The sequence below is a fragment of the Monodelphis domestica genome, chromosome 1 (genome assembly GCF_027887165.1).
Source record: "Monodelphis domestica isolate mMonDom1 chromosome 1, mMonDom1.pri, whole genome shotgun sequence".
NCBI classification, from domain to species: Eukaryota; Metazoa; Chordata; class Mammalia; order Didelphimorphia; family Didelphidae; genus Monodelphis; species Monodelphis domestica.
Window position 1 is genome coordinate 205,210,739 of NC_077227.1, and position 26,388 is coordinate 205,237,126.

The following is a 26,388-nucleotide window of genomic DNA, read 5'->3' on the forward strand; positions in this document are numbered from 1 at the left end:
GTCTAGGGCCAGTCAAGAACCCTCCCTGACATAACTATAAACTCTCAGAGTTAGAGATTTTCTCTGTTCTTTTTGTGGCCTCTTATCTTTACCTTACCCGAAACTCATAACCCGTAGGGAAGGGCAAATAAGAAACACTTAATAAATGCCTTTGCAAAGAAAGAGGAATTTAAAATGGGAGGAGAAGAGAGATATTAAGAAACAGAAACAAAGGCAAAAGAGACATGATTGAAAAGAAGAAACCCAGATTCCTACTAATGCTGAAACTGAAAAAATGCTGATTGCCTTTATCTAACTAACTAGGTTTTTTTCTGGAGGAGAGAGGCTCTCTGAGACTAGAAAAATAGAATCTCTGAAGGAGGAATATCATAGATTCTTAGAATGGGATGGGAATTTACAGGTGATCTAATCCAACTCCCAGCACCATACTAGAATCTCTCTCTCTCTCTCTCTCACTCTCTCTCTCTCTCTCTCTCTCTCTCTCTCTCTCTCTCTCTCTCTCTCTCTCTCTCTCTCTCTCTCTCTCTCCTCTGCCTCTCTGTGTCTCTCTCCTCTCTGCCCTCCCATCTCTCTCTCTCCTTCCTCACTCCCACCTTCCTCTTCTGACCTTCCCTCCTTTTCTCTCTCCCTCTCTTTTTTCTCTCTCATTTGCCAAATTTGATTTTAATTTTTAATTCAATTTTATTTTCACTTCCAAATTTTCTTACTCCTATGTCCTTTTTTTTTTAACCCTTACCTTCCCTCTTGTAATCAATACTGTGTATTGGTTCCAAGGCAGAAGAGTGGTAAGGGCTAGGCAATGGAGATTAAGTGACTTATCCAGGATCACACAGCTGAGAAGTGTCTGAGGCCAGACCTCCCATCTCTAGGCCTGATTCTCAATCTACTGAGCCACCCAGCTGCCCCCCTTTTTTTTCCATGTCCCTTTACATTGAGAAAGCAAAAATTAAAAAAAAAAACTATTACAATTTACAAATATGTAAAGTCAAACAAAACAAATTCCTTTATTAGCCACGTCCAAAAGAAAAATGGGCTTCTCTTTGCACTCTGAGTTCATCACATCTCTATCTGGAGGTGAATAGCATGGTCCATCAAGATGCCTCTGGCTGGAATTTCGGGTGGTCACAGCATTGATTAGAGTTCCTAAATCTTTCAGTGTTGTTTGTCTTCACAACCTTATTGTTATTATGAAATTGTCCTTCTGGTCTTGCTCACCTCACTTTGCAGCATTTCATTGAATCTTTCCATATTTCTCTGAAACCATACCCTTCATCATTTCTTATAATCCAATGTATTCCATCAAATTCAAATACCATGATGTATTCAGCCATTTCCCAATTGATGGATATTCTCTTAGGTTCTAATTCTTTGCCACCATTGAAAGAGTTACTATAAATATTTCTGTACATATAGAGCCATTATATGACACAGTGTTAATTCTAAAATGGAAGGCAAGGGTTTCAAAATCTTTAAAAATTTTAAATACTATATTGATTCTAAGGCAGAAGAGTGGTAAGGGTTAAGCAATGGTGGTTAAGTGACTTGCCCAAGGTCACCTAGCTAAGTGTCTGAGGACAGATTCTACTGGTTTTTTCCCTTGCATCATCCTACTTCCTTGACAAGTAGTCCAAATCAGGCCTCAAACACTTACTAGCTGTTTCATCCTGGGCAAATCACTTCACCCTGTTTGCCTCAGTTTCCTCATCTGTAAAATGAGGTGAAGAAGGAAAAGGTAAACCACTCCAGTGTCTCTACCAAGAAAACCCCCAATGCAGTCATAGTCATAGTTAAGCACAACTGAGACCACCAAAAAACAAGAATATGGGGGCTACAATGGAACAATCTTTCCATGCAAGGGGATTACGTTTTAATGGGGGATATAAGAAGTACATACATACATACATATATATATATATGTTTATACAGTATATACAAAATCATTCAATTCAAGATGGAGTGGGAGAGAAGACACTAGCAGTTGGGGAGAACTGGAAAGACTTCAGAGAAGCTAACACTGGAGTGAGTCTTGGAGAGAGAGGGGCTCTGGGTCCCTTAGAAAAGAGGAAGGACAGAATCTCTGGAATAGGAGATAGTCAGTCCAAAGACTGGAAGATGGAAGATGGAAGATGGAGTGTTTCATGGGAAGATCAGAAAGATGGTCAATCTGGCTGGATTGAAAAGTGTAGGACTGAAAGGGAAATGGTTGTTTTATTGGTTTTATATTATTGATCATGAACCAAGTGATCACATAAAATCCTGTAGATAGGCAAGAGCAACTACGTTTTTTAGAAAGAGTTAAACACAATTATTACACTGTGTGTATAAGACATCAGTTATAATAACAGAATATTAAACATAGTATTAGAAAGGAGAGAATTTGGTATATAAGAATATTATAGCAACTAACAATATTAAGAGCTTCTGTTGGAGAAATAAACATTTAGGTCTGTGTAGTTATCTAGAGAAGCTGAAACCACACAGAAGGAGCTGGGTTCACTGGGACTGGTGAGTGGATAGAGGAGGGAGAGAGAGATGAGAGAATAGAGAGAGACAGACAGAGAGGAGGGAGGGAGGGAGAGATAGAAAGAGAGAGAGACACACACAGAGAGAAAGAGAAGAAAGAGAGAGAGAGAGAGAGACAGAGAGAGACAGAGAGAGAGAGAGAGAGAGAGAGAGAGAGAGAGAGACAGAGAGACAGAGAGAGAGAGAGAGAGAGAGAGAGAGCAACCTTGGCATGTCCAAGTGTTGAATGATCCCGTGAAGGTTTCTGCCAACTAGAGGGTCCCCAGAGTATTATGGCCAAGAGAGGTTACTTTGACCCAATCCCTCCCAGAAGTAGTATGAGAGTTCTGGATGATTAATTAAATTGTCTTATCTTAATCTTGTACTGGAATTTAAGACTTCATATCAAATGTTACAAATCCTTATTTGTACACACTGTTGAATATCTAAACCTGGTCTTTGTGAGACCTCCAGTTTTAACTTATGACAATGATGGCCCAGAGATTTATTTCTAACAGGACAGAGAATAATGCTCATTGAATCTGGAAAGATTAAAGTTGGGGTCAGATTGTGTAGTGGCTACAAGATGGTGCAGTGGACAGAGCCCTGAACCTAGGGTCAGGAAGTCTTGAGTTTAAATCTTGCCACTTACTGGTTATGTAACACTGGGTAAGACATGTAACTTCCAACTGCTTCAGCTTCCTCAACTATAAATGGGGATAATAAGAGCACTTACCTCCCAGGGTTATGGTAAAGTGCTTACCAGAGTGCCTGGTACAAAGGAGATATTGAATTATTGATTTTTTCTTTCCTTCCTTTAAAAACCAGACTTGGGTTTATATGTTCAATTAGGAGTTGGCTGAGTAGGGGGAATGGCAAAGTCAAAAAATAGCTTTGGTAGACAGGCAGAGGATAGACTGGGGTAGGAAGAGATGAATTAAAGAGGGTTATTAAGAGGCTGTCAAAATAATCAAGCAAAGAAGGGATGGGGGCTCAAACTAAGATGGTAGCTGTTGAGAGAAGGGATCAGAGGAGAGATGTTATAGTGGTAGAAATGGTAAGATTTGGCAACTGATTGGATATGTGAGACTAGAAAGAGTGAGGAATTAAAGTTAATACTGATGTTATGAAACTGGGAGCCTGGAAAGATGGGAATCCTTGAGGCAGCTGGGTGGTTCAGTGGATCAAGAGCCAGGACTAGAGATGGGAGGTCCTGGGTTCAAATGTGAATCTTAGACAGTTCCTGGCTGTGTGATCCTGGGCAAGTCACTTAACCCCCATTGCCTAGCCCTTACTTCTCTTCTGCTTTGGAACTAATAGTATTGATTCTAAGATGGAAGGTAAGGGTTTAAGGGGGGGGGGGGGAGATGGTGATACTTTCAACAGAAATAGAGAAGTTTGGAAAAAGATGATTTGTGGGGGGAGAAGAGGAAGATAATGAATTGCCTAGTGGGTAGTGGTTTTGCCTGTAATCCCAGCTACTAGGGAGGCTGAGATGAGTGTATCTTTTGAGCCTCAAAATTCTGAGTGACAGTGAGTTAAATCAGCTAGGGAGTCTGCATTAAGCCTAACACCAATAGGGCGACTCCCTTTGAATCAAGGGACATCAAACTGTCTAAGCAGGGGCTAAGCAGCCCAGGGCAGAAACAGCTCACAGTTCAGGAGTGGTTGCTATACTTCAAACTTGGGCTAGGTAGGGGGACCTAGTTTCAGAAAAAAAAAATGGGAAGGAAGGAAGGGAGGGAGGGAGGGAGGAGAGAAGGAAGGAAAGGAAAGGAGGAAGACAATGAGCTTAATTTTGAAGATGTTATGTTTGTGATGTCTCAGACCAGGAAATCCTTCTACAATTTCCCCAACAAATGATCATTCACCTTCATTTGAAGATTTCAGATGATAGGAATCCCATCACTTCCCAAAGGCATCACATTCCACTTCGTGACAAAATCCTTCAAGATTCAGCTCAAGCACTACCTTTTGCATGAACCATTTCCTGATTCCTCCCAAACTAGTGTCCCCCTCCCTCCCATTTATTTCTTTTACAAATATTTTCTAGGTTTTTTTAATTTATGTGCATGCTGCCCTATCCCCTTAAATGTATGCTCCTTGAGGGCAGGGATTATTTGATTTTTTTTTGTCTTTGTATCCCCAATCCTTAGCATAGCAGCCCTTAATAAATGCTTGTCATTTGATCGGCAGCAATAATTAAGATGCTTTTCTTTGCATTAAACTGAAATCTACTTCTTTTTTTGTGTGAACTTGTTTCTCTCATTAAAATATACACTCATTTTGGACAAGAACTGTTTTATTCTTTATGTTTGTATTCCCAAAATTTGTATTGTCAAAATGCTTTTGATTTGATTGATTGCTAAGATCTTCACTGAAGTCCTGGTACTTGTCCAACTAGTGCCTCTGATTCAAAGCCATAACTAAGAATTTTTCCAGCTAGGGTAAGTATGAACTATGTAAAATTACACAAATGTACCCTGTGGGTAAGAAGTATGAAACATACAAGTAACCAAAAGACCAGAATGCTTTCCCATTATGGGGAGACAAAGGCCCCAGCACAATAGCATGGGGTGGCTTCAGAGAAAGTAATGGTGAGGAAGAGTTCAAACCAGCACACCCCCATTAGCCTCCCGTTTTAACTTACAGGGTGTTAAACTCCAGTTTCTACACTGCTGTGGAGGTTCTCTAAATTTAGCACCCTCTAAATTCATTGCCTTGGGGCAAAGCACTGAGCATCTTGCCCTAGTTACAGGTCTCTAACATTCAATCAAGTAGTCCCCATACTCATAACCCAGGTCCAATTCCCCCAACCTACATATAAAATTCATTCTGCACAAGGAAGAAAATGATCAGATGGAAAATGGGTCAGAGTGGAAGAGCTGCTCAAAGAGGGGACAAGGAAACCAGTTTTTGTCAGCTGCCTTATGTGCCAGGTCTAGCCAAGAAAGATTGGTTTGGATTCAGGTGAGGATGCTTCTCCATCGAATGGACAGTGCTGACTAGACAACTTCCTGGGCCTGAGAGGCTTTGTCAAAGCAAAGCCAGGTCAGGATAGCAACTGTCTAGCCTACTGTGACTTGAGTGGAAGAGATGGTATCTGAAGGGATTTCAGGACACAGTCAACCTAGCCTTCTGGTTCCCCAGGTTTGTCCCTTCTTCTGTTCCATCAGGGCTGGCACTGTTTTCCCTGTTTTCGATGCTTCAGAGCAGACCTCAGAGCACTCAGGATCTCACTGTGGTTGTTCTCAACATTGTAGGCATTAAGGCAAACCAGTCGATCAAAATCATCCTCACTGTATGTCATGTTAAACAAGGAATATGGAGACAGGAAGCCTTTGAGGTCTATTTGGCCAGCTGCAAGTTCTTCAGGACTCCGCTTGACACCTATCCCATGAGTGAGAGATGGAAAGATCAGAAGCAAGACAGAGAACTTCCCCAAGTCCAACAGTACTTCTCTTGGGCACTAGATACTAGATAGCTAGTTGGGGGGGGGGGGAGGTCCCTGGAAATCCAATTAAGGAAACAAAAAATCTAATTAGGATAAAACTCCTAAGAATTCAATTAGGAAAACCCTAAGAAGGAGATTCTAGGGCTGTGATGGCAAACCTATGGCACATGTACAAAAGAGGACACACAGAATGCTTTCTGTGGGCACCAGTCCCACCCCCCACCAGAGTTCATTACTAGAAAGGCAAAGGGACTCAGGTGGAGCTGCTCCTTTCTCCCTCTCCACCACACTTGTGGATATTTTTTCACTTTACCTACTCCTCTGCCTAGTAGCCCAGTGGGAGCACAGAGGAGATAAAGTGGGTAACTCACAGGCTACAGAGCTGGAGGGGAGCAGAGCACTTGAGTCACTCCCCTCCCTGTCTCCACCCAAGCTGAGGATATTCCTTACTTCACTGACCCCTGCCTAGCAGCCCAATGGGAGCACTTTTTCCCTCCCCTGTGTGGGTAATGTGGGGGTGGACACAGTACTTGGAGGGGCATGACACTTGGTCTCTTAAAGGTTCACCATCATTGTTGTAGGGATTGGTCTAATCCCTTAATAAACCCCTTGCATTTTTTTTTCTAACTGTCTCAGCTTCTTCTTTCCTTCTATGCTGAAAACAATAGAATAGAAGAAGCTGAGACAGAATAGATTCTTTTTTCCCCACTTTTAATCTCACTTTTTAAAAGTGTTGGTTTGGGGAGTGGGGAGAGAGGGATGTTGAGCTGAGGGACAGGAGCAGAGAAAGAGAGAGCAGAGCAAGTCTTCATTTATATCCAAAGTTTCAGCTCTGTACTATAATAGGTCTTGGGACATATACTCCACAGATAAGGGCCCTAATATGTGTGCCAGTTACTGGGAATCCAAAAGTGAAAGTCTCTGCCCTCAAGATCTTGTAGTTTAGATGGGGAAACTTTGTGTTCCCTGGAACTAGCATAGTGCTTGGCACATACTAGGTACCTAAATAAGTGCTCATTAATTGATCAATTCCACTCTGGCTATGCTTAACTGGCCCGATTAAGAAAGAACGGTCTCTTCCAGAAGGGAAAGCCCCTCTCCCTAGCATCAGATAGAGTCTTTTTTTTTTTTAATCCTTACCTTCTGTCTTAGAGCTGATACTAAGTATTGGTTCACGGCAGAAGAGTAGTAGGCTAGGCAATGGAGGTTAAGTGACTTGCCCATAGCTAGGAAGTGTCTGAGGGCAGATTTGAACCCAGGATATCCTGTTTCCAAACCCAGCTCTCTATCTAATGAGCAACCTAGCTATTTCTGATAGAGTTGTAACCCTTATTTCTGAACCATGTTCTTCTGCTCAGCTGAGATTTAGAGCTGGTAGAGAATGTATGGATTCTGTGGTCTAATCCTTTCATTTTAGATAAGGAAACTAAGCTTCTTAAGTAACTTGCCCAGGCCCACACAACTGATTACATTAGAGGCGAGATTTGAACCTGCATTTTCCTGTCTCTGGGCAGAGCATTTTCCTGGGCCAGGACAGGCTGCTGCCTCTCCCTCACCATTTGAAGGAACTGCTTGCTCCAGGACAGTAAAGCTGCCTTCCTGATAAGGGGTGAGACAAGACCAGGATCAGAAGGGGCAGGGAGGAATCGGAGCTGGCTTACCAGGGGCTGAGTGTTCTCTGAAGGAAAGGTTGACCAAGGGGAAATGCAGCACAGTGGGGGCTTCAGGGCAGTCAGGGTCGGAGAAGACATGGCACTCCTTGGGCTGCTGGCGATCCTCCTGGCTCAGCTCCACTCTGGGGAAAGGGATGCCCTGCCCTCGACAGTAAATCTCCATCTGCTCCAGCGTCTGGGACACAGGATCAGAGCGTGAGAGCTAAAAGGGACCCCAGCGACCATCTCCAAACTTCTCACTTGACAAGGAAGGAAACTGAGGACCACCGAGAGGGAGTCATTGGCCAGAGAAAACAGGGAATGGCAGAGGATATGAACCTTGGTCCCCTGGGTGAACTTCTCTCTATACCTCAGGACATCTAGCTCAATGCCCTCATTTTACAAATGTGGAAACCGAGGTCCAGAGAGGGACAGTGGTTTGTCCAAGATCACAAAAGTAAATTGTTGGGGGCAGCTAGGTAACTCAGTGGATAGAGAGTCAGGCCTGGAGACGGGAGGTCCTGGGTTCAAATCTGATATCAGATGCTTCTTAGCTATATAACCTGATCACTTAACCCCTCCATTGCCTAATCCTTACCACTCTTCTGCCGTAGACCCAAGTATTAATTTTAAGAAGGAAGGTAAGAGGTTTTCTTTTTTTTTTTTAATAATAAATTGTTGTTGTTTAGTGATTCAGTCATGTACCCTATGAACCATACTTATATACTTCATAACCCTCTGGCTATCCATGGGGCTTTCTTGATAAGGATATTGAATTGGTTTGTCATTTCCTTCTTCAGTAAATGCAATGGATCCTTTTGTCAAGCAATTGGAGGTTAAGTGACTTGCCCAATAACACACAGCTAGGACTTGTCTGAGGTTGGTTTAGAATTCAGATCTTCTGACTCTGGGCCCAGCAACACTGAGCCACTTTAGCTACCTCTAAAATTAAATAACATAAATAATTATGAATAATATATAATAGAAATTTGTCAGCTGAATGGTGAATTTCAGGGTATGGGTTTGAATCCTGGCTCTGCCTTCTATTCCTTGTTTTATTAATTTATCATGAATTCTTTTTATTATAATTTAATTATGATATAATTCAAAATTATATTCATGTTTTATAATCATGTATAAAGTATGTAATTTATATAATTATGAACATATTACACATTTATAATTAAATTATAACATACTTTATTGTATTAAATTCTATATAATAATAATACATAATAAATAAATAAAACAAGGAATAAAAGGCAGAGCCAGGATTCTAACCCATATCCTCTGATTCATTTAGGGAGCCATCAGCTCCATTTCAGGTTGAGTTAAGTCAGTAATATAACACTCCAGTTTTATTCTAGTTAAACAATTTTCAAAAATCCCTAGGTTTAGAGTCCAGCTCAAACGGATTCACTTGGTTTAAAGACCAACAAAAAAGTCTTCAGTTTGGTTCAAGTGGGGTAGTCAGAAGTTGGGTTTGTACTCATTAGACCTGGGTTCAAATCTTGCCTCATTTACCCGTATCTTAACAGAAAGTCCACTTTCTTTGAGACAACAGAGCTTCCCAAATCTGTAAAATGGGCCTAATAATGTGAATTATTTACTCCCAGGGCTGCTGGGAGGATTAAAAGAGATAAAATAGGTACCAGCTTTATAAACTTTAAATCCCTCCTATAAGTGACAGATGTCAATCATGGTCCAATTAAAAAAAAACACACACAAAACAAGCACACAAAACAGAATTTGGGTCTGGCTTATTGCTCAATCTCTTTTAATTAAAACACACACACACACACGCACGCACGCACGCACGCACGCACGCACGCACGCACGCACGCACACGCACGCACATACACACACACAGGGGGAAACTAGGTAGCTCAGTGAATTAAAGAGCCAGACCTAGAGACAGAAGGTCCTGGGTTTGAATCTAGATTAAACACGTCCTAGCTGTGTGACCCTGGGCAAATCACTTCATGCCCATTGCTAAGCCATTACTGCTCTTTTGCTTTGGAACTGATACACAATACTGATTCTATGATGAAAGGTAAGGTTTAAAAAAAAAAAAAGAAATCTACTTTCTGTCATAGAATAGATACAAAGCAGAAGAGAAGTAAGGCTAGGCAATGGGAGTTAAGTAACTTGACTAAGGTCACACAGCAAAAAGTATCCAAGGTGAGATTTGAACCCAGGACCTCTCAGTATCAGGCATAGTCCTCAGTCCATTGGGCTACCTAGCTGCCCTCCAAAAAAAAAAGCATTTATAAATTCCTACTGTGTGCAAGGCACTGTACTAAGCCCTTTTTTTTTTAACCTTTACCTTCTGCCTTAGAATCAATATCGTGTATTGATTCCAAGCAGTAAAGGATAAGAAATGGGTTTTAAGTGACTTGCCTAGGGTCACACAGCTCAGAAGCATCTGAGACTAGATTTAAATTCAGGATCTCCTGTCTCTAGGCCTGGCTCTCAATCCATTGAGCCACTGCTGCTGCCCCTAAATTACTAAATTACTTTTTTACAAATATTATCTCATTTGATCCTCATGACAGTCCTGAGAGGTAAATACTATTATTATCCCTAAGAGAAGAAGCTGAGGCAGAAAGAGGGGAAGTCATTTGCTCAGGGTGACACAAATAAATGTCTGTCTGGATTTTTATAACAATGATGATGATAATAATTGCTAACATTTATATAGTGCTTACTATGTACCAAGCACTGTGCTAAAGGCTTTAACTGTTATTATTTCATTTGGTTCTCACAACAGTGCTGAGAGGTAGATGTTATTATTATTCCCATTTTACAGTGGAGGAAACTGAGGCAGACAGAGGCAAAGTGACTTGCACAGGGTCACACAGCTGGGAAGTATCTGTGGTCAGCTTTGAACCCAGGACCTCCCATCTCTAGACCTGGCTCTCCATCCACTGAGCCACCCAGCTGCCCCCTCCCCTGGTCATTTTAGCAGCCATATCACTCACAAAGTGGGCCGTTCGGGCATTTGCCTCCCCAACCCTAGGGTTGGCATTGGGGCATTAGGATAACGTCCCCAGTTCTGCCCACGTTCACTTTATGACTCTTGGAGAGATTGCGCTGGCATAGAATTAAAGGAGAATTGGTTTAGAATTAGAAGACTGTAGTTGCCAAGTCCAGCCCCTTCGTTTCACAGATCAGGAAAGCGATGGACAAGGAGGTTAGACGGGGGGCCCCAAAGGGAATCTAGGGGGCTTGGTCTCTGGGGAAGTGGCAGAGGCTGGGAGGAGGCACCTCAAAGGGGGAGTTGAGAGAATTGTTGAAAGAGAGGATGAGGTCCGGCCTCCGGCCTGCCCGCAACAAGAGTGGACAGCTTGTGTTGATGAAGTAGGCGGCATCTACCAAGCAGAGCTGGGGTTCCAGAGGGGTCAGCTGGCTGGGGACAGAATCCAGGCCGCCTACAATGAAAGTTAGGCACAAAGCAACAGGAACCAAGGGTACACAGAGATCCTCCTCCCGCCCTCTCCGCCCTGCCTCTGCCCCCAAGGGCCCATTGCACCTAGTTCTAAAGGAGGCCCTCCTTGACTTGAGTCTTGCTTCTCCCAGAAGCCCCTAGAACGTTCTCCCACCCCCACAAGGAGCTTGGACTTTGGCTCAGTCTGCAGTTTTCCTGAGGTGGCAAAGAGCGGCTGTGCCCTCACCACTCCAGGTGCAGAAGTTCCTCTGGCCACAGTAGTCCTGGTGCAGATGAAGGCCTCTCAGAAAATTGTGGCATCGGTGATGAAGGGGTCGCCCCGTTAAGAGGCCCTGGAGAGCCTTGTGGAGGGCCGCTCTGGGCTGCAGCCATGACATCTCGATCCAGGAGGTCCCCCCGGAGCCAAGGGGCTCCTTTTCTGTGGCCAGGGACACGGAGAAAGAAAGGGACGCTTCGGTGAGCCTGGCAAATTCCATCCCTTCCCTCTTCCTCCCTCTTTAGTCTCCCCAACCCTAACACCCAGGCTTCCAACAGGCTATTGACCCCCTCCCAGAGCCCTCCCAAAGCTCCAGGCAGCCCCTGAACGTCTCTGTTTCCTACCAATGTTTTTGGTCTTGTCCCGGATATGCTGCTTCCAAGACTCTTCGGAGCTGGTCAGTTCATACCAGGTATCCATCAGGTTCACAGAGAAGATGTTACTCCATAGGCCTGAGGGAAGGTCCAGACCAACCGGCCACCAAGAGAAGGAAAGGTCAGCTGCAGGCTCTAAGCCCTTCCAGACAGCACGATGGAAAGCCATCGTGCCCCTCACTCAGCCCCAAGCCATTCAGAATGGCCTGATGGAAAATAGAACTGCTATTCTGTTTCTCTAGGTGGCACAACAGATAGAGTACTGACCTTGGAACCAGGCTGATTATTTATCTTTCTGAGTTCAAATCCAGCCTCTTGACTCTTGCTAGCCATGTGACCTTAGGCAAGTCACTCAACCCTGTTTGCCTCAGTTTCCTCATCTGTCAAATGAACTAGAGATGGAAAAGTCAAACTACTCCAGAATCTTTGCTAAGAAAACCCCAAACAGGGTCACAAAGAGTCAGACACAACTAAACAACAACAATAATCCTGTTTCTCTACTTTGGGCTTTGTGACTCCTAGAATATAGTAGGTCTCCTAGATGTTGACAACTCCCTTTCCTCCTGGACTGCTTTCCTTGAACCCTGGGACCTCGGCTGACTTGAGCTATAGGAATCACAGGATCTATTCAGGGGAGATCTTGTCCAACCCCCTCATTTTTATAGGCAATAAAACCAAGGCCCAGGGAAGGTAAATGACTTGCTCAAGGTTAAATGTCAGAGGTAGGATTTGAAACCAGGTCATAGGATTTGGGAGAAACTTCAGAATTCCCAACTCGCTGTTTTATAGATGAAGAAACTTGACTTTTCCACACCAAAAGCCACTGCAATCTCTCTCTCTCTCTCTCTCTCTCTCTCTCTCTCATATATATATATGCACATATATGTACATATATAATTATGTTACATCATATATGATAATATATTGTGTTAATATAGTATAATATATAATACTAACATATTAATTACATATAACTATAACATATTTGTATACTATATTTGTTATTTTATTAAGTCCATTAATATATTATATTATTTATTGTTAAATAATATAAAATAAAAAACCTTAACTTCTGTCTTGTTATTGAGTACCAATTCCAAGACAGAAGAGAGATAGGGGAGAGACAATGGGATTTAAGTGATTTGCTCAGGATCACACAGCTAGGAAGTGTCTGAGGCCACATTTGAACCCAGGACCTCCCATCTCCAGCCCTAGAGCTCTATGGACACTGCCACTTAGCTGCCCTGACTCATATCTTTTGTATTTCAATGCCTGGTACATACCATCAGAACTATAGAGTTGAAAGGGTCATTGGAAGCCATCTAATCCAATCCCTCATTTTGAAGAGAGAAAATTGAGGCCCAAAGTCAGTGACATGCTAAGGTCATACAGCAAATAAAGCTCAAATGAACTCAGACCCTCTGACCAGAGTTCTTTCCACTATACTGTGGAGACCATCAATAAATGTGAGTCCATAGGCCACCTCTATTAGGAAGTCGGGACTGATCAAGATGACCTTCCTCCTTAGACTCCACGGGCCATTTTGTTTTGTCATTTTTAATGTACTTCCCAAGTAATATTGAGTATTTTAAGTATTTGTGCTGGCGTCTTTCCCTCCCTTTTAGACGGGAAGCTTGTCCCTTTCCCACCACCACCACTGTGTAGACAGTATCAGGGACATGGCGCGTCAGAAGGAGCCCCGTCCGCTGCCCCTTCCACTGCCCCTTCCACTCTCTGGGGCGAGGACCATGGCCAGGCGGCTGGGAAAGAGATCCAGCTTTAGCCTTTTTCTTGGAAAAGCTCCTTCCTTCCCTCACCTCCCCATCCTGCCCTGGCCCCAACCTAAAGACAGTCCCGAAAGATGGGGTCCGGTTCAAGACCACCACCACCCCCTTGTGCCTGGAGAGAAATCCCTTCCTGGCGGGTCCTGAATTCAGCGTCGCAGCACCCACCTTCTAGGAAGCAGATCCTCGACTCCGGGAGCCTCTTCATCAGCCGTCCCATGAAGAACTCGGAACCGAAAAGCTCAGAGGGGATGAAGGCCCCGTACTTCAGGAAGCCGATCTCATAGGGAGAGAATTCCACCCATTCTGTATAAGGACGGAGGGGCAGACGGGTAAGGGGAGAGGGGAAGGGGTACTGTGCAGGCTGGACAACGGCCCGGCTACTGGGCAGCTGGACCCGCTCCCCATAGTCTCCTTCCGCCTAGCGGGGGCAGTTAGATAGCAGTTTGCCCAGAGGATATTGAGGACGCCAGGGCTGAGCACTCTGTCTCTCCCCACACACATCCCCAGGCCATGGAAAGCTTTACAATCTATTAGCCTGCCTTGCAGAATGAGTGAGTGAGTGAGTGAGTGAGTGTGTGTGTGTGTGTGTGTGTGTGTGTGTGTGTGTGTGTTGTAGAAAAGAGGGAAGAAGGAGGATGTGGGTGCCGGTGTGAATGTGGATACCACCCTAGTTCAAGCCCTTATTGCTTTTCACCTGAAATATTAAAAAAAAACAAAAAACACAAAACCCTTGCCTTCCGTTTTAGAATCAATACTGTGTATTGGTGGTTCTAGGGCAGAAGATCAGTAAGAGCTAGGCAGTGGGGGTTAAGTGACTTGCCCAGGGTCACACAACTAGGAAACGTCTGAGGGCAGATTTGAACTCAGAACCTCCCATCTCTGGTCCTAGTTCTCAATCCACTGAGCTCCCTGACTGCTCCAGTCTCACCTGAGCTCTTGCAATAGCCTCCCACTTGGTCTCTCTGCCATAAATTTCTCCTGTCTCTAATCCTGCCTCCACATTGCTGGCAAAATGGTTTTCTTTTTTTCCCCTTTATACATTTATTTCATTGATCCTTTTGTCTTTTTTAAACATTTGTTTATTTATTTAATTAATTTAAACTATTTTCCCATGGTTATATGATTTGTATTCTCTCCCTGCTCTGCTCCCGGAGCCAACGAGCAATTCCACCGGGTTTTATCTATTTCTTCCCCCCAGTGCAGGTGCTCTTGTCCCCAAATTCACCTGTATTCATTGTATATCTGTTCTGTACCCACGAATGTACATGCATGCTATCTCTCCCAATGTCAGAATGGCAGCTCCCCGAGGCCAGTTTCAGTTTTGTCCCCTCAGCACCAAGGACAGTGCCCAATCTAGGACCAACTCTTACTAGAAGCCAGATGATTGTGTGTCTGTGGGAGCAGAGCTCAGAGCTGAGATTGAGGAAGACCTCAGACTATTTAGATTTGAGGGAGCAGAAGGCCTCGATTGAGGGTATTTTACCTTTGAAGTCCAGGGTCTCCAGATTGTTCTCTTTGACGTTCAGACCAAGGTACAGAGGCAAAGGATTCTGACCCTGCTCCAAGGAGGCCCTCTGATCGGACAACTTGTGCTCCATTGCCTAGACAGAGAAAAGTAGTTTAGTTAAACAAACAAACAAACAAACAAACAAACACACAGGGGGCAGCTGGATAGCTCAGTAGATTGAGAACCAGACCCATAGACAGAAGGTCCTGGGTTCAAATGTGGCCTCAGACACTTCCTAGCTATGTGACCTTGGGCAAGTCACTTAACCCCCATTGCCTAGCCCTTATCTCTCTTCTGCCTTGGAACCAGTACACAGTATTGATTCCAAGGCGGAAGATAAGGGTTTAAAAAAATGACTGGGAAGTCAACTCTACAAAGGGAAAACCAAAACCCTGGGGTCATATCTATGGTGGGGCCCTTCACTGGATCTCCTCTCAAACTACTAAGAGGATAAGGCTAGAGAGTAGAATCTGATTGAAGGGGCCCTCCCTCTCCCCTTAATCCATCCTCTTCCTTAGTCTGAATAACAGAATTCCTTCAACAAAATGGAGAGGAGAGATACCTCTAACCCTTCACCCCAAAATAGACTCCTTTCCCTATCTGCTGGTGTTTGGGGGAAATAGGACCCTAATATAAAATATAAGCTTCATGAGGAGATGGAGTTGCAGTTTTTTATTTAAATAGATGCTTCTCCCTTTATCAAATCATTCTTCAAGTTTCCCCTCTTCCAGGAAGCCCAGAGATCCTGAAGTAGGAAGAACTTTTTTCAGTTCCTAATAATTGTTCTTCCCAACCTCCAAAGTCATTTGCAGCAGGATGACCACTTGAAATTCAATCAAAACATGACCCCTGGAAGGGACCCTGGTGACCTAGTGCAACACCCACATTTTATACATAAGAAGCTGGAGGAAGCCCAGACAAGACAAAGTCAGAGTCCCAGAATCTCAGCACTGGAGGGGCCTCAGAGGCCTCCTCCTTCCACCTGTCCCTTAGCAAGATTCTGTTCTCCAATATTCCTGACATGTGGTCATCCTGCCTGTGCTGAAAGGCCTTGAATAAGGGGGAACACATTAGCTCCCAAGGCAGCCCAATTCCCTAGATATATTTAAACCCTCATCTTCTCTTGTAGAATGGATACTGGGCATTGGTTCCAATGCAGAAAAGCAGTAAGGGCTGGGCAATCAGGGTTAAGTGACTAGCCCAGGGTCACACAGGTAGGAAGTGTCTGAGCTAGATTGGAACCCAGGATCTCCTGTCTCTAGACCAGGCACTCTAACCACTTAGCAACCTAGCTGACATACACACATATGGATATATATTTTTAAATCCTTACCTTCTGAAATAGAATCAACACTGAATATTGGTTCCAAGTCAGAAGAGCAATAAAGGCTAGGCAACTGAGGTTAAGTTACTTACCCAGGGTCACCAAGCTAGGAAATGTCTGAGGTCAGATTGGAACCCAGGACCTCCTGTCTCCAAGCCTGGTCCTCTATCCACTCTGCTCCCTAGTTGCCCTCCTTCCATATTTTTTAACAGCTATAATTGTTAGGGAGTTTGCCTTGATATCAGTCCTACATTCACCTCTTTATTATTTCTACCCATTGTGCTTAGTTCTATCCTCTGGGACCAGGAAGAATAAATCTATCTAGTCCTTTATCCATGTCCTTTGAAGGCTTCTGGGTTAGCTCCCATGCATCCCCCAGAGGCTTCTCTTCTATAAATGAAACCCCCTCCCCCAGTTTCTTTTTATCCACAACATTCTGCATGGTACAAAACTGGCACATATTAAGTTCTTGATAAGGACAGTGAGATGGGGCAGTGGTTAGGTAAGGCTGGGGTCAGGAAGACACATGGGAGAAGCTAAATAAATGGTTATCGATGAATAGCCTGGTGAGTTCACAAAATTGTGCAATGTGAATCCACATAAACGTACCCATCCATACACACCCAAGCATCTTTGTGTATAAGCAAAAGCTCGCAGCTGGACCTCACCTTGCCGTATAACAGGAACTCCAGGACTAGAGCCCATAGGTCGACAAAGGATGGGGGGCGCCCCTCCTCAGCCCGACGTTGTAGCTCCTGATAGTACCCCTTCATGTTGCCCAGAGAGAAGGCACCCAACTTGCTTTTGGTCATGTGCTCTCGGGCATGGCTGATGAACTTCTTCAGGTCTTGCTGTGACCATTCGGGATCCTGGTACAAGCTAGCCAAAGCCCTGATGGGTGAAAGGATGAGAGGGACACCTTGAATTCAGGATATACCTTGTGGCTCAATGGATTGAAAGTCAAGCCCAGAGATGGGAAGTAATGGGTTCAAATTCATCCTCAGTCACTTAACCCCCATTGCTTAACCCTTACCATTCTTCTGCCTTAGAATCAATACACAGTGCTGATTCTAAGATGAAAGGTAAGAGTTGAAAAAAACAAAAACAAATCTTAAGTTCAGACCCCTTAAAATGAGTATTTTTATTTTTTATTTACTTTTTCTTAAACCCTTGCCTTCTGTCTTAGAACTGGCACTAAGTATCTGTTCCAAGCCACTTAGATGCCCCTAGGATGAGTTTTTAAACAAAGAGTTGAAAACACTATAAAAATCTTTTAGGAATTCCATTCAAAGGAATGAATTTCTATAGCAAAATTTTAGATGCTGTGATAAACTGTGAGAGAAATATTCAAGGATGAGAATTTGGGAGGTTTTTACCCTGTTGCCCCGCAGATCACAAAATTTGTTCCCACACCATCTCTGCCCAAGGCCATTTCCCTTAAACCCACCCTCCATTTATTTTTTTAAAGTCCTTGCTTTCCTTCTTTGAATCAATACTATATATTGGTTCCAAGGCACAAGAGTAATAAAGGCCAGGCAATGGGGGTTAAGTGACTTGCCCAGGGTCACACAATTAGGAAGTGTCTCAGATCAGATTTAAACAAAGGACTTCAGTCCTGGAACTCTATCCACTGTGCTATCCCTTACCCCCCCCCTTAATTTCTTCACCCTCCATGCCACCCTTCTACATGTAACCCCCCGGTTTCCCTGCAGGAGCCTTACCAGGTAGATCCTGAAGTGCCACTTATGTAGGTCACACAGTCCAGGAGATCTAGTTTCTTGAGGGCAGAGAGATGGCCATATAGAGATGTCATCGCTCTAGCCCCTCCCCCAATGGCCATGACTCCAATGACTGGCACCTGTAACCATCATTGAGAACAGACACAACACAGGCAGAAACTGAGGCTCAGGAAGAGTTGGCAATTTGCCTGAGGTAGTTAAGTGTCCGAAGTAGGATTTAAACCCAGATTATTCAGTCATTTCAGTCATGTCTGACTGACTTTGGGGAAAATTTTCTTAGCAAAAATACTGAAGTGATTAGCCATTTCTTTCTCCAATTCATTTTACAATTGAGAAAACTGAGGCAAAAAAGGTTAAGTGATTTGCCCAGGGTCACATAGCCAGGGAGTGTCTGAAGCCAGATTTGAATTCATTAAATTGAGTCTTCCTGATTCCAAGTCCAGCAAGCTATCCACTAGTTGCCCCACATCATGAGATCATAAATGCAGAGCAGTTCTCTCAGGGGCCAATTCCCATATTTTTCATATGAGGAAACTGAGTCAGAAAAAGGTTTTTAAGTGACTTGCCCAAGGTTGCACTTGAGTAAGAAAGTCTTGGAGGCAGCATTTGAATCCAGGATCCAAAGCCAGAACCCTTTCCTCCATACAATGCATATGGAAGTCATCAAATCAAGAGAATCTCAGAAAGTCATAAGAGACAAAGAAAAACTGTATAGGTTGCTCAATTATTCCCTAGGGATTGAAATGCTCTCCCAGTTTTGGGTTTGCTCTGATTCTCAAGGGAAAGGGACTCATAGTAGGAGTCTCAAAGAATTTGGAACAAAATCTAGGCCTCCAGAGTCCTAAGCCTGAGATCTTTCTTTCAATTACTCCTGAGTCCTCTGCCTAAAGGAATAACATCATTTGACACAAAGATTTTTTTTTAAAACAGCCTGAGAGGTAGCTCTGGTGATTATTATCAGGTCTTTGAGACCTCAGAGATGATCTTGTCCATTTCACACATTGCCACTAAAGAAGCTGAGGTCCAAAGGCATGAACCACATGGAAAGGCAAATTAAAAATTAATCAGAAATTAAATAATCTAATTCTTCAAAACAGTGGGTCAAAGAACAAATCATAGAAACAATCATTGATTTCTTTGAAGAGAGTAACAATGAGGAGTCATCATATCAAAACATATAAGATATAGCCAAAGCAGTACTCAGTGGAAAATTTATAGCCCTAAGTGCTTATACCAAAGGCATGAACCAATCCATCTATGGCCATAGAAGAAAGAAGAACAGTCCACCAGAAAGTCTATCGGATCCAGTCAGAAGATGCAGGTTTGAATCCCATCTTTGCTGCTTACTCCCTCTGAAATTTTTACCCTCTCTGAGTCTGCATCAGTTGATACAGGTGTTCCCAGGTTCCTCTGGAATGGTTCCTTTTGTCCTTTCTTATGTCACAAAAGTATGGCAGTCGTATGTTAGATACAGAATGAGATACATTTTTTAACATAGTTCATGTGGAATTTTTTTTGTTTGATTATGTATATCTATTCTAAAGATCGTGTGTGTGTGTGTGTGTGTGTGTGTGTGTGTGTGTGTTTGTGCCTTTTCCCAGTCAGGGTTGGGGCTGGGGAATGGAGGGAGAGCTCATTAATTTTTTTAAAGTATTATCTTCTGTCTTAGAATAGATACTCATCGTTGGTTTCAAAGCAGAAGAGTAGAAAGGGCTAGGTAATTGATTTAAGTGATTTGCTCAGGATCCCATAGCTAGAAAGTGTCTGTGGCTAGATTTGAACCCAAGACTTCCTGTCTATTGGCCTAGATCTCAATCATTCCATTGAGCCACATTGCTGCCCCAATTATAGCTTGTTATTTTTGTTTTTGTTCCCTGGGGTTAAAAGATCTGCTAAATTAAATTAATATAAATTCCCTTCTCTTCTCTGACACTTCTCTGACCAGAGTACCCACTCTGATGAGACCCGTATCATCTCACATTTAGACAATTGTAATAGCTGCTGTTTAGTCTCCTCGACTCAAATCTTTCTACACTTAACTGTCAGTGATCTTTCTGATCTGATCATATCACCACCACTACCTTTCAATAAATTACTCTCTCCTCCAGGAACAAATATAAAATCTTCCCCTTAGCTTTCATTTTTTAAAAAAAACTCTTACCTTCCATCTTAGAATCAATACTGTGCATTGGTTCAAAGGTAAAAGAGCAGTAAGGGCTAGGGCACGGAGGTTAATGACTTGCCCAGGGTCACACAACTAGGAAGTGTCTGAGGTTAGATTTTATCCAAGGACTTCCCATCTCTAGGTCTGGCTCTAGTTGCTCCTGCCCATTAATTTTTAAAAATTATAATACAAAAATAACTTTTCTGAATCTTTTTCTTCATGTGGACTCCCACCTCTAGCTGCTGGTGCTTTATCCCCCAAATTATTTGGTTTACTCAGATGTATACCTATTATTTGGGACAGTTAAGTGGCACAACAGTTAGAGCACCAGGCCTAGAGTCTGGAAGACTCATCTTCCAGAGTTCAACTCTGGCCTATTATATATTTATTATCTGTGTGACCCTTGGCAAATCATTTAATACTGTTTGCCTCAGTTTCCTCATCTGTCAAATGATCCAGAGAAGGAAATGGCCAACCCCTCCAGTGTCTCTGCCAAGAAAATCCCCAAAGGGGTCAGAAATAGGCTGGCACAGCTGAAATGACAAAACAACAAATGCTTCTTGTTTCCCCTGGTAAAATGTAAATTCCTCGAGACCAGAGACTTTCATTTTTGTCTTTGCATCCCTCACACAGATCGCAATACCTGGCAGGCAATAGGTATTTAATGAATGCTTTTTGACTGATGGCTAGATTAATTGATTTCTATATCAAATGCAGGGTTTGGGTTAGCTGACCTCCCAAAGTCCTTGTCAATTTTAAACTTAGGCTTCCCTAATTCTAAGAGCAGCACCGAAATGTGAACCTGTCCTCTATGGGCATCTCCCATCCCCAGAGCTTGGGATGATGGGAGAAAACCAACAGCCCCTTAACCAATCCAGCCCAGTTCAGCCCTCAGACCTCATCCTCCTGCAGCTCATTCTCCAGCTGCAGAATCCGTGTCAAGGCTTTGGCCACCACCTGCTTCCTCTTCTTCAGGAACATCTGCTCCTCCTGGCACAGCCCGAAGCCCAGGCGCACAGCCAGCTTCTCAGAGCTGTGAAAGGGATAGAAAGGAGAAAGTGAATCCCTTGGGCCTCTTAGAGTCCCAGGGCCTCTCTGAGCCCCTGCTAAGAGAAGTCTATGTGTCCAGCCTCCAGCTGGCCATTCTCTCCCATATCTTTTCTCCCGCTCCTTATTCTCTGCCCCCCATCCTCCAGTGGCTTCTATGGACCCCATCAGTGGTTCCTTACCAAGAATCAGCCCTGAGCTTCAACTTCAGTGCTGTAGCCTATACACAAGGGATAGAATGGTGCTCATTTATAAAAGTCATCCACTTTAGATTAGAGCCACCCTGGGTACTGCGTGTTCCCACGATTCTGCTTTTCTTGGAGCCCAGGATCCACCCCTTCCCTCCATATCCTCATGGTACCAATCTCATCACAACCCCCCTAGTAACTGGCCACCAGCAAGAGAATCCCTTCCAGGAAGCTGCTTACATCTGGGGCAGGAACATCGACGGCCACCTCCTTCCCTACAGGCAGGGACTTCAAGGGCACAGTGAGGTTCTCGGGAGGGGTGTCCTCATCCCCTCTACCAGCGGCGAGGCTCTGGGGGAAAAAAGGGACCTTCCAGTAGCTGTCAAGAGAAGGCAAGACCCCATCTATGCCAGACTTCTAAGGGAGCCTCCTCAACCCTTGTTACCCATCAGACAGGACCAGCAGGTACCTCCATCCCTTTAGTCACCTCTGAGCTAGCAGGAAATACCTGCCACCCCCACCAGCCAATGGAAAGACAAGCTTGGACCAGCCAGCTTCAACAATGTGAAAGCAAGAGGGATCAGAGAGCCATAGCTTTAGAGTAAGAAGGGATTTTGGTTATAGATAGACACTAGACTTAGAGTCAAGAAGGCCTCGGTTTAAATGTTACCTCAGACACTCACTATGTGATTCTGGGTAAGTCACTTAACCTCTTGATGCCTCAGTTTCTTTATCTATAAAATGGAGCATCTATATAGAATAGAATAAGAGAATAGAACAGTAACAGAATCCACCTCTCAGGATGGTAGTGAGAATCAAGTGAAATAATATATGTAAAGCATTTTGTAAACTTTAAGCACTCTGTCATTTTTAGCTATTATTTACACATTTTTAAAAATCAAGGGGGCAGCTGGGTGGCTCCATGGATGGAGAGCCAGGTTCAGAGATGGGAGGTCCTGGGTTCAAATCTGGCCTCAGATGCTTGTTAACTGTGACCCTGGGCAAGTCACCCATTGCCTAGCCCTTACCGTTCTTCTACCTTAGAATGAATACACAGTAATTGAGAGTAATTCTCAAAACACAATGTTGATTCTAAGACAGAAGGTAAGGGTTGTTGTTGTTGTTGTTTTAAATCAAGGCCACCTAGCTAAGATGGATCTGAGACAGGATTCAAACACAGGTCTTTTGTGATCCCAAGAGCAGCACTCTATCCCATACACCTCCTAATAGATTAGGTGTTGTGGGGAGAGGAGTTATTCCAAGTAACTAGGACCTACCTTCAGGCGTCCCTTCATCTCTGTCTCTTGGGCTGTTATATAGTGAAAGAGGAAGGAGTCGGCCGTGCCAGAGCCCAGTGTGCAAGTCTGAGTGTCCTCATAGGATCCCTTCAGGGTCAGCTCCAGGTCATCCTTCTCTGAGGAAAGAAGGTGGGGAGGTTCAGAGACTGGGTCTGCATTGCTCCTTACCTTAAAGAAGACAACACACTCTCACCCCAGCCTTGCCCACGTTAGCTATTTGGGACCCTTTTTGCCTGATGGAGGGGCAGCACGGTGTAAAGGAAAAGATGAGAACCTTCAGGGAAGAAGAGACCCCGTTTCTGGCACTTGCTGGCTGTCTGATGACCGGCAAGTCATTTAGCATCCCTGAGGCTCAGTTTGATCATTTGTAAAATTGTCCCTGTTCAGTCATTTTCAGTCATGTCCAGCTCTTCACGACCTTGCTTGGAATTTCCTTGGCAAAGATACTGGAGCGGTTTGTCATTTCCTTCTCCAGCTCATTTGACAGATGAGGAAACCGAGGCAAACGGAGTTCAGTGACTCTCTTGGAGACCAGGGATATTCCTAAAGCCCGGATCTAACCATTTTACTCCCCTGCTAGAAATATAGTGACTCCCTATTGGCTAATGGGAAAAATACAAACTCCTCCTGTAGGTCTTTACACAGACTCTTCTCTAGTCCTAGAATGGACTTCTGCCTCACCTCTGCTTATCTCCTGGATCAGCTCAAGGGTCAGCTCCCAAACCTCCTATCTTAGTGCCCTCCCCCAAGAAATAACTTTCTTTTTATTGCATATATGATATAGTTACTGTATATATTTTACAGATATATTTATTGTGTATGGACATAGTATAAATAAGACATATTTGTGACATATATACAGTATATATAATACATATTTATTATATGTTTCAATGTAATATATATCATCTATGATATAGTATATATAAGATAGATTTACATATCCTCAAGATATATTGTTTAAATATAATGTATACAATATATTGTATATGTATAGTTATTTTATGCATTGTATATATAATATAGTATATATATTCACAGTATATAGAAATGTGTATATATTATATATGCAAGGTATATTGTATATACAAAAAGTGGTATGTATTACATATATAGTATATACAAGATATGTTGTGTATATTTAATATATACAAGGTATATTGTATAAATAATATATTTATTGTATTATTGAATATTTAATTTAAATATTGTATTGTTACTATTCAAGTTGTTTCAGTCGTGTCTGACTCTTCATGACATCATTTGGGGTTTTCTTGGCAAAGATATTGTAGTGATTTGTCATTTCCTTCTCTAGTTTATTTGACAGATGAAAACATTTAGGCAATCAAAGGTTAAAATGACTCATCTAAGATCACACAGCAAAGAAGTATCTAAGGTCAAATTTGAACTTGGGTCTTCCTGACTCCAGGCCCAACACTGTAATCATTGCACTACCTATTATATTATATTATATTATATTATATTATATTATATTATATTATATTATATTATATTATATTATATTATATTATATTATATTATATTATATTATATTATATTATGTTATGTTATGTTATGTTATGTTATGTTATGTTATGTTATGTTATGTTATGTTATGTTTGCATATAATGTATTATATGTACATATTATATGTACATTGTATAATTAAATATGTAGTCTATATAAGGCATATTTTACATACAATATGCTTATAGTAGGAATTATATATGGGCAGCTATGTAGTGCAGTAGATTGAATGTTGGACCTAGAGTCAGGAAGATTCATCTTCCTGAGTTCAAATCTGACCTCAGACACTTCCTAGCTATGCAACTCTGGGCAAGTTGCTTAACTCTGTTTGCCTTGGTTTCCTCATTTGTCAAATGAGCTGGAGAAGGAAATGGCAAGTCACTCCAGTATCTCTGCCAAGAAAACCTCAAATGAGGTCACCAAGAGTCAGACATCACTAAAACAACTGAACAACAATAAATATATTTATTATAAAATGATACATATGGCACAGACAAAAGTCTTATCATAGTTTTAAGGTTTAATAACTTTGAAAGTAAAAAATGATACAAGCTTAGAAAAAATTGAATTGTTATTTAAATTTTTTAATATCAAAGTTTCTTATTAAAATTCAACACTGCTACTGCCTAGAGATCTCTCTGGTCAATTTTTGAACTTTGTGAAAGCTTTCATCAGTCGGTACTCAGTGACTAAGGAGCCATACTTTCATTCCAGCCTTAAGATATCCAAACAATCAGGTTTTGCCGTACCTACAACATCTTTGATGTAATCTTATAGGAAAATGCCAAATGAACACCGATCTGGTGGGCAAAATGGACAAGCAAGAGGACCTCCTCTTCCAATCCACCGGGCCTAAGATATTAGGATATTTGGAGTTTTCTTGTGGTGCACATAATGCAGAATGAGCAAGTCCCTCATCTTGTTCAAACCTTATCATTTGAAATGAACAGGACTCAATAAGTACAAAAGAAAATTTTAATCTAACCTGTCCAATTAAAAAAAAATCATACTTTCTGTCATAGAATCAATACTAAGTATTAGTTCCAAAACATAAGAGCAGTAAGATAGTCAATTGAAGTTAAATGACTTGCCCAGAGTCACACAGTTAGGAAGTGTCTGAGGCTACATTTGAACCTAGGATCTCCTGTCTCCAGACCTGGCTCTCTATACCCAGCTACCCTGCAATAGGTAAATGATTTTTATTATTGTATATGATTTATTTTTAATATAATAAATTTATTTTTATTATTTTATATATTTCTAAATTATACAAAAATAATAATTATTGATTGATTTCAGGTCATTGTCCTTTGGGTGCACTTGAGCTTATCAGTAGAATCCTGAAATGAAGGGCTCAGACTCATATTCAGTTTTCCAAATGAGGTGGAACACGCCAGGACTATCACTCCCACGTTCTGGGGGTGGGGGTGGGGTTCTGGGCATGATTTAGGGCTCACCTGTGACAATGGCGGTGCTCCCCGTCTTGTCCACCTTCACAGTGAGGCAGGATAGCTCCCGAGCCTAGAACAGATAATGTAGTGGGAAAGTGGGTCAGGCCTGGTTCTCCCCATCACCCTACTCTAAGAACTATGTCCTTCCTGCCCCCAAATCCAGACATGAAAAAGAGAATAATTGCTGGTTAGTCTCCAAAAACAAGCTGCCTCTAAGCCTCCTCCCTCAGTATTCTGTACACCAAAAGAATGGCTTGGTTAATTCTCCAAGAGTGGAGGAAGAGTCTTTTAGCATGCCTAAACCATCCCCAGCTCTCCATCCCTCATTTCCCAACACCATTACTTTGCCCTACCAGTAAGCGGTGGTAAAAAAATGGAATCATACTCCCACCTGGTGGCCATGCTTCATGGCTTCCCTAAGTTGGCCAACTCCAAACCAGCATAGAGAGGAGTTACAATAGCCACCCCACCCCCAAGTTCTTTTTTTTTTTTTAACCCTTACCTTCTGTCTTGGAGTCAATACTGTGTATTGGCTCCAAGGCAGAAGAGTGGTAAGGGTAGGCAATGGGGGTCAAGTGACTTGCCCAGGGTCACACAGCTAGGAAGTGGCTGAGGTCATATTTGAACCTAGAACCTCCCGTCTCTAGGCCTGGTTCTCAATCCACTGAGC

At 42.7% G+C, this 26,388-nt stretch overlaps 1 protein-coding gene across 1 annotated transcript in view; it reads right to left on the reverse strand.

Annotated features, from left to right (window-relative positions):
- Positions 1 to 4,574: 4,574 nt before the first annotated feature.
- The window catches only part of LOC100620032 (cytosolic phospholipase A2 delta), a 37,926-nt gene continuing 16,112 nt past the window's right edge, over positions 4,575 to 26,388 (reverse strand). The window contains exons 7-20 of the mRNA XM_056810324.1: positions 25,725 to 25,788; positions 22,720 to 22,856; positions 21,683 to 21,793; positions 21,437 to 21,474; positions 21,105 to 21,240; positions 18,026 to 18,162; positions 16,973 to 17,195; positions 14,957 to 15,074; positions 13,639 to 13,776; positions 11,657 to 11,764; positions 11,286 to 11,474; positions 10,876 to 11,039; positions 7,618 to 7,804; positions 4,575 to 5,892 (exon numbers count right to left, since the gene is read on the reverse strand). Of these exons, the coding sequence (XP_056666302.1) occupies positions 5,675 to 5,892; positions 7,618 to 7,804; positions 10,876 to 11,039; positions 11,286 to 11,474; positions 11,657 to 11,764; positions 13,639 to 13,776; positions 14,957 to 15,074; positions 16,973 to 17,195; positions 18,026 to 18,162; positions 21,105 to 21,240; positions 21,437 to 21,474; positions 21,683 to 21,793; positions 22,720 to 22,856; positions 25,725 to 25,788 (1,968 nt within the window). The 3' untranslated portion in view covers positions 4,575 to 5,674. The remainder of the gene's footprint in view (positions 5,893 to 7,617; positions 7,805 to 10,875; positions 11,040 to 11,285; positions 11,475 to 11,656; positions 11,765 to 13,638; positions 13,777 to 14,956; positions 15,075 to 16,972; positions 17,196 to 18,025; positions 18,163 to 21,104; positions 21,241 to 21,436; positions 21,475 to 21,682; positions 21,794 to 22,719; positions 22,857 to 25,724; positions 25,789 to 26,388) is intronic.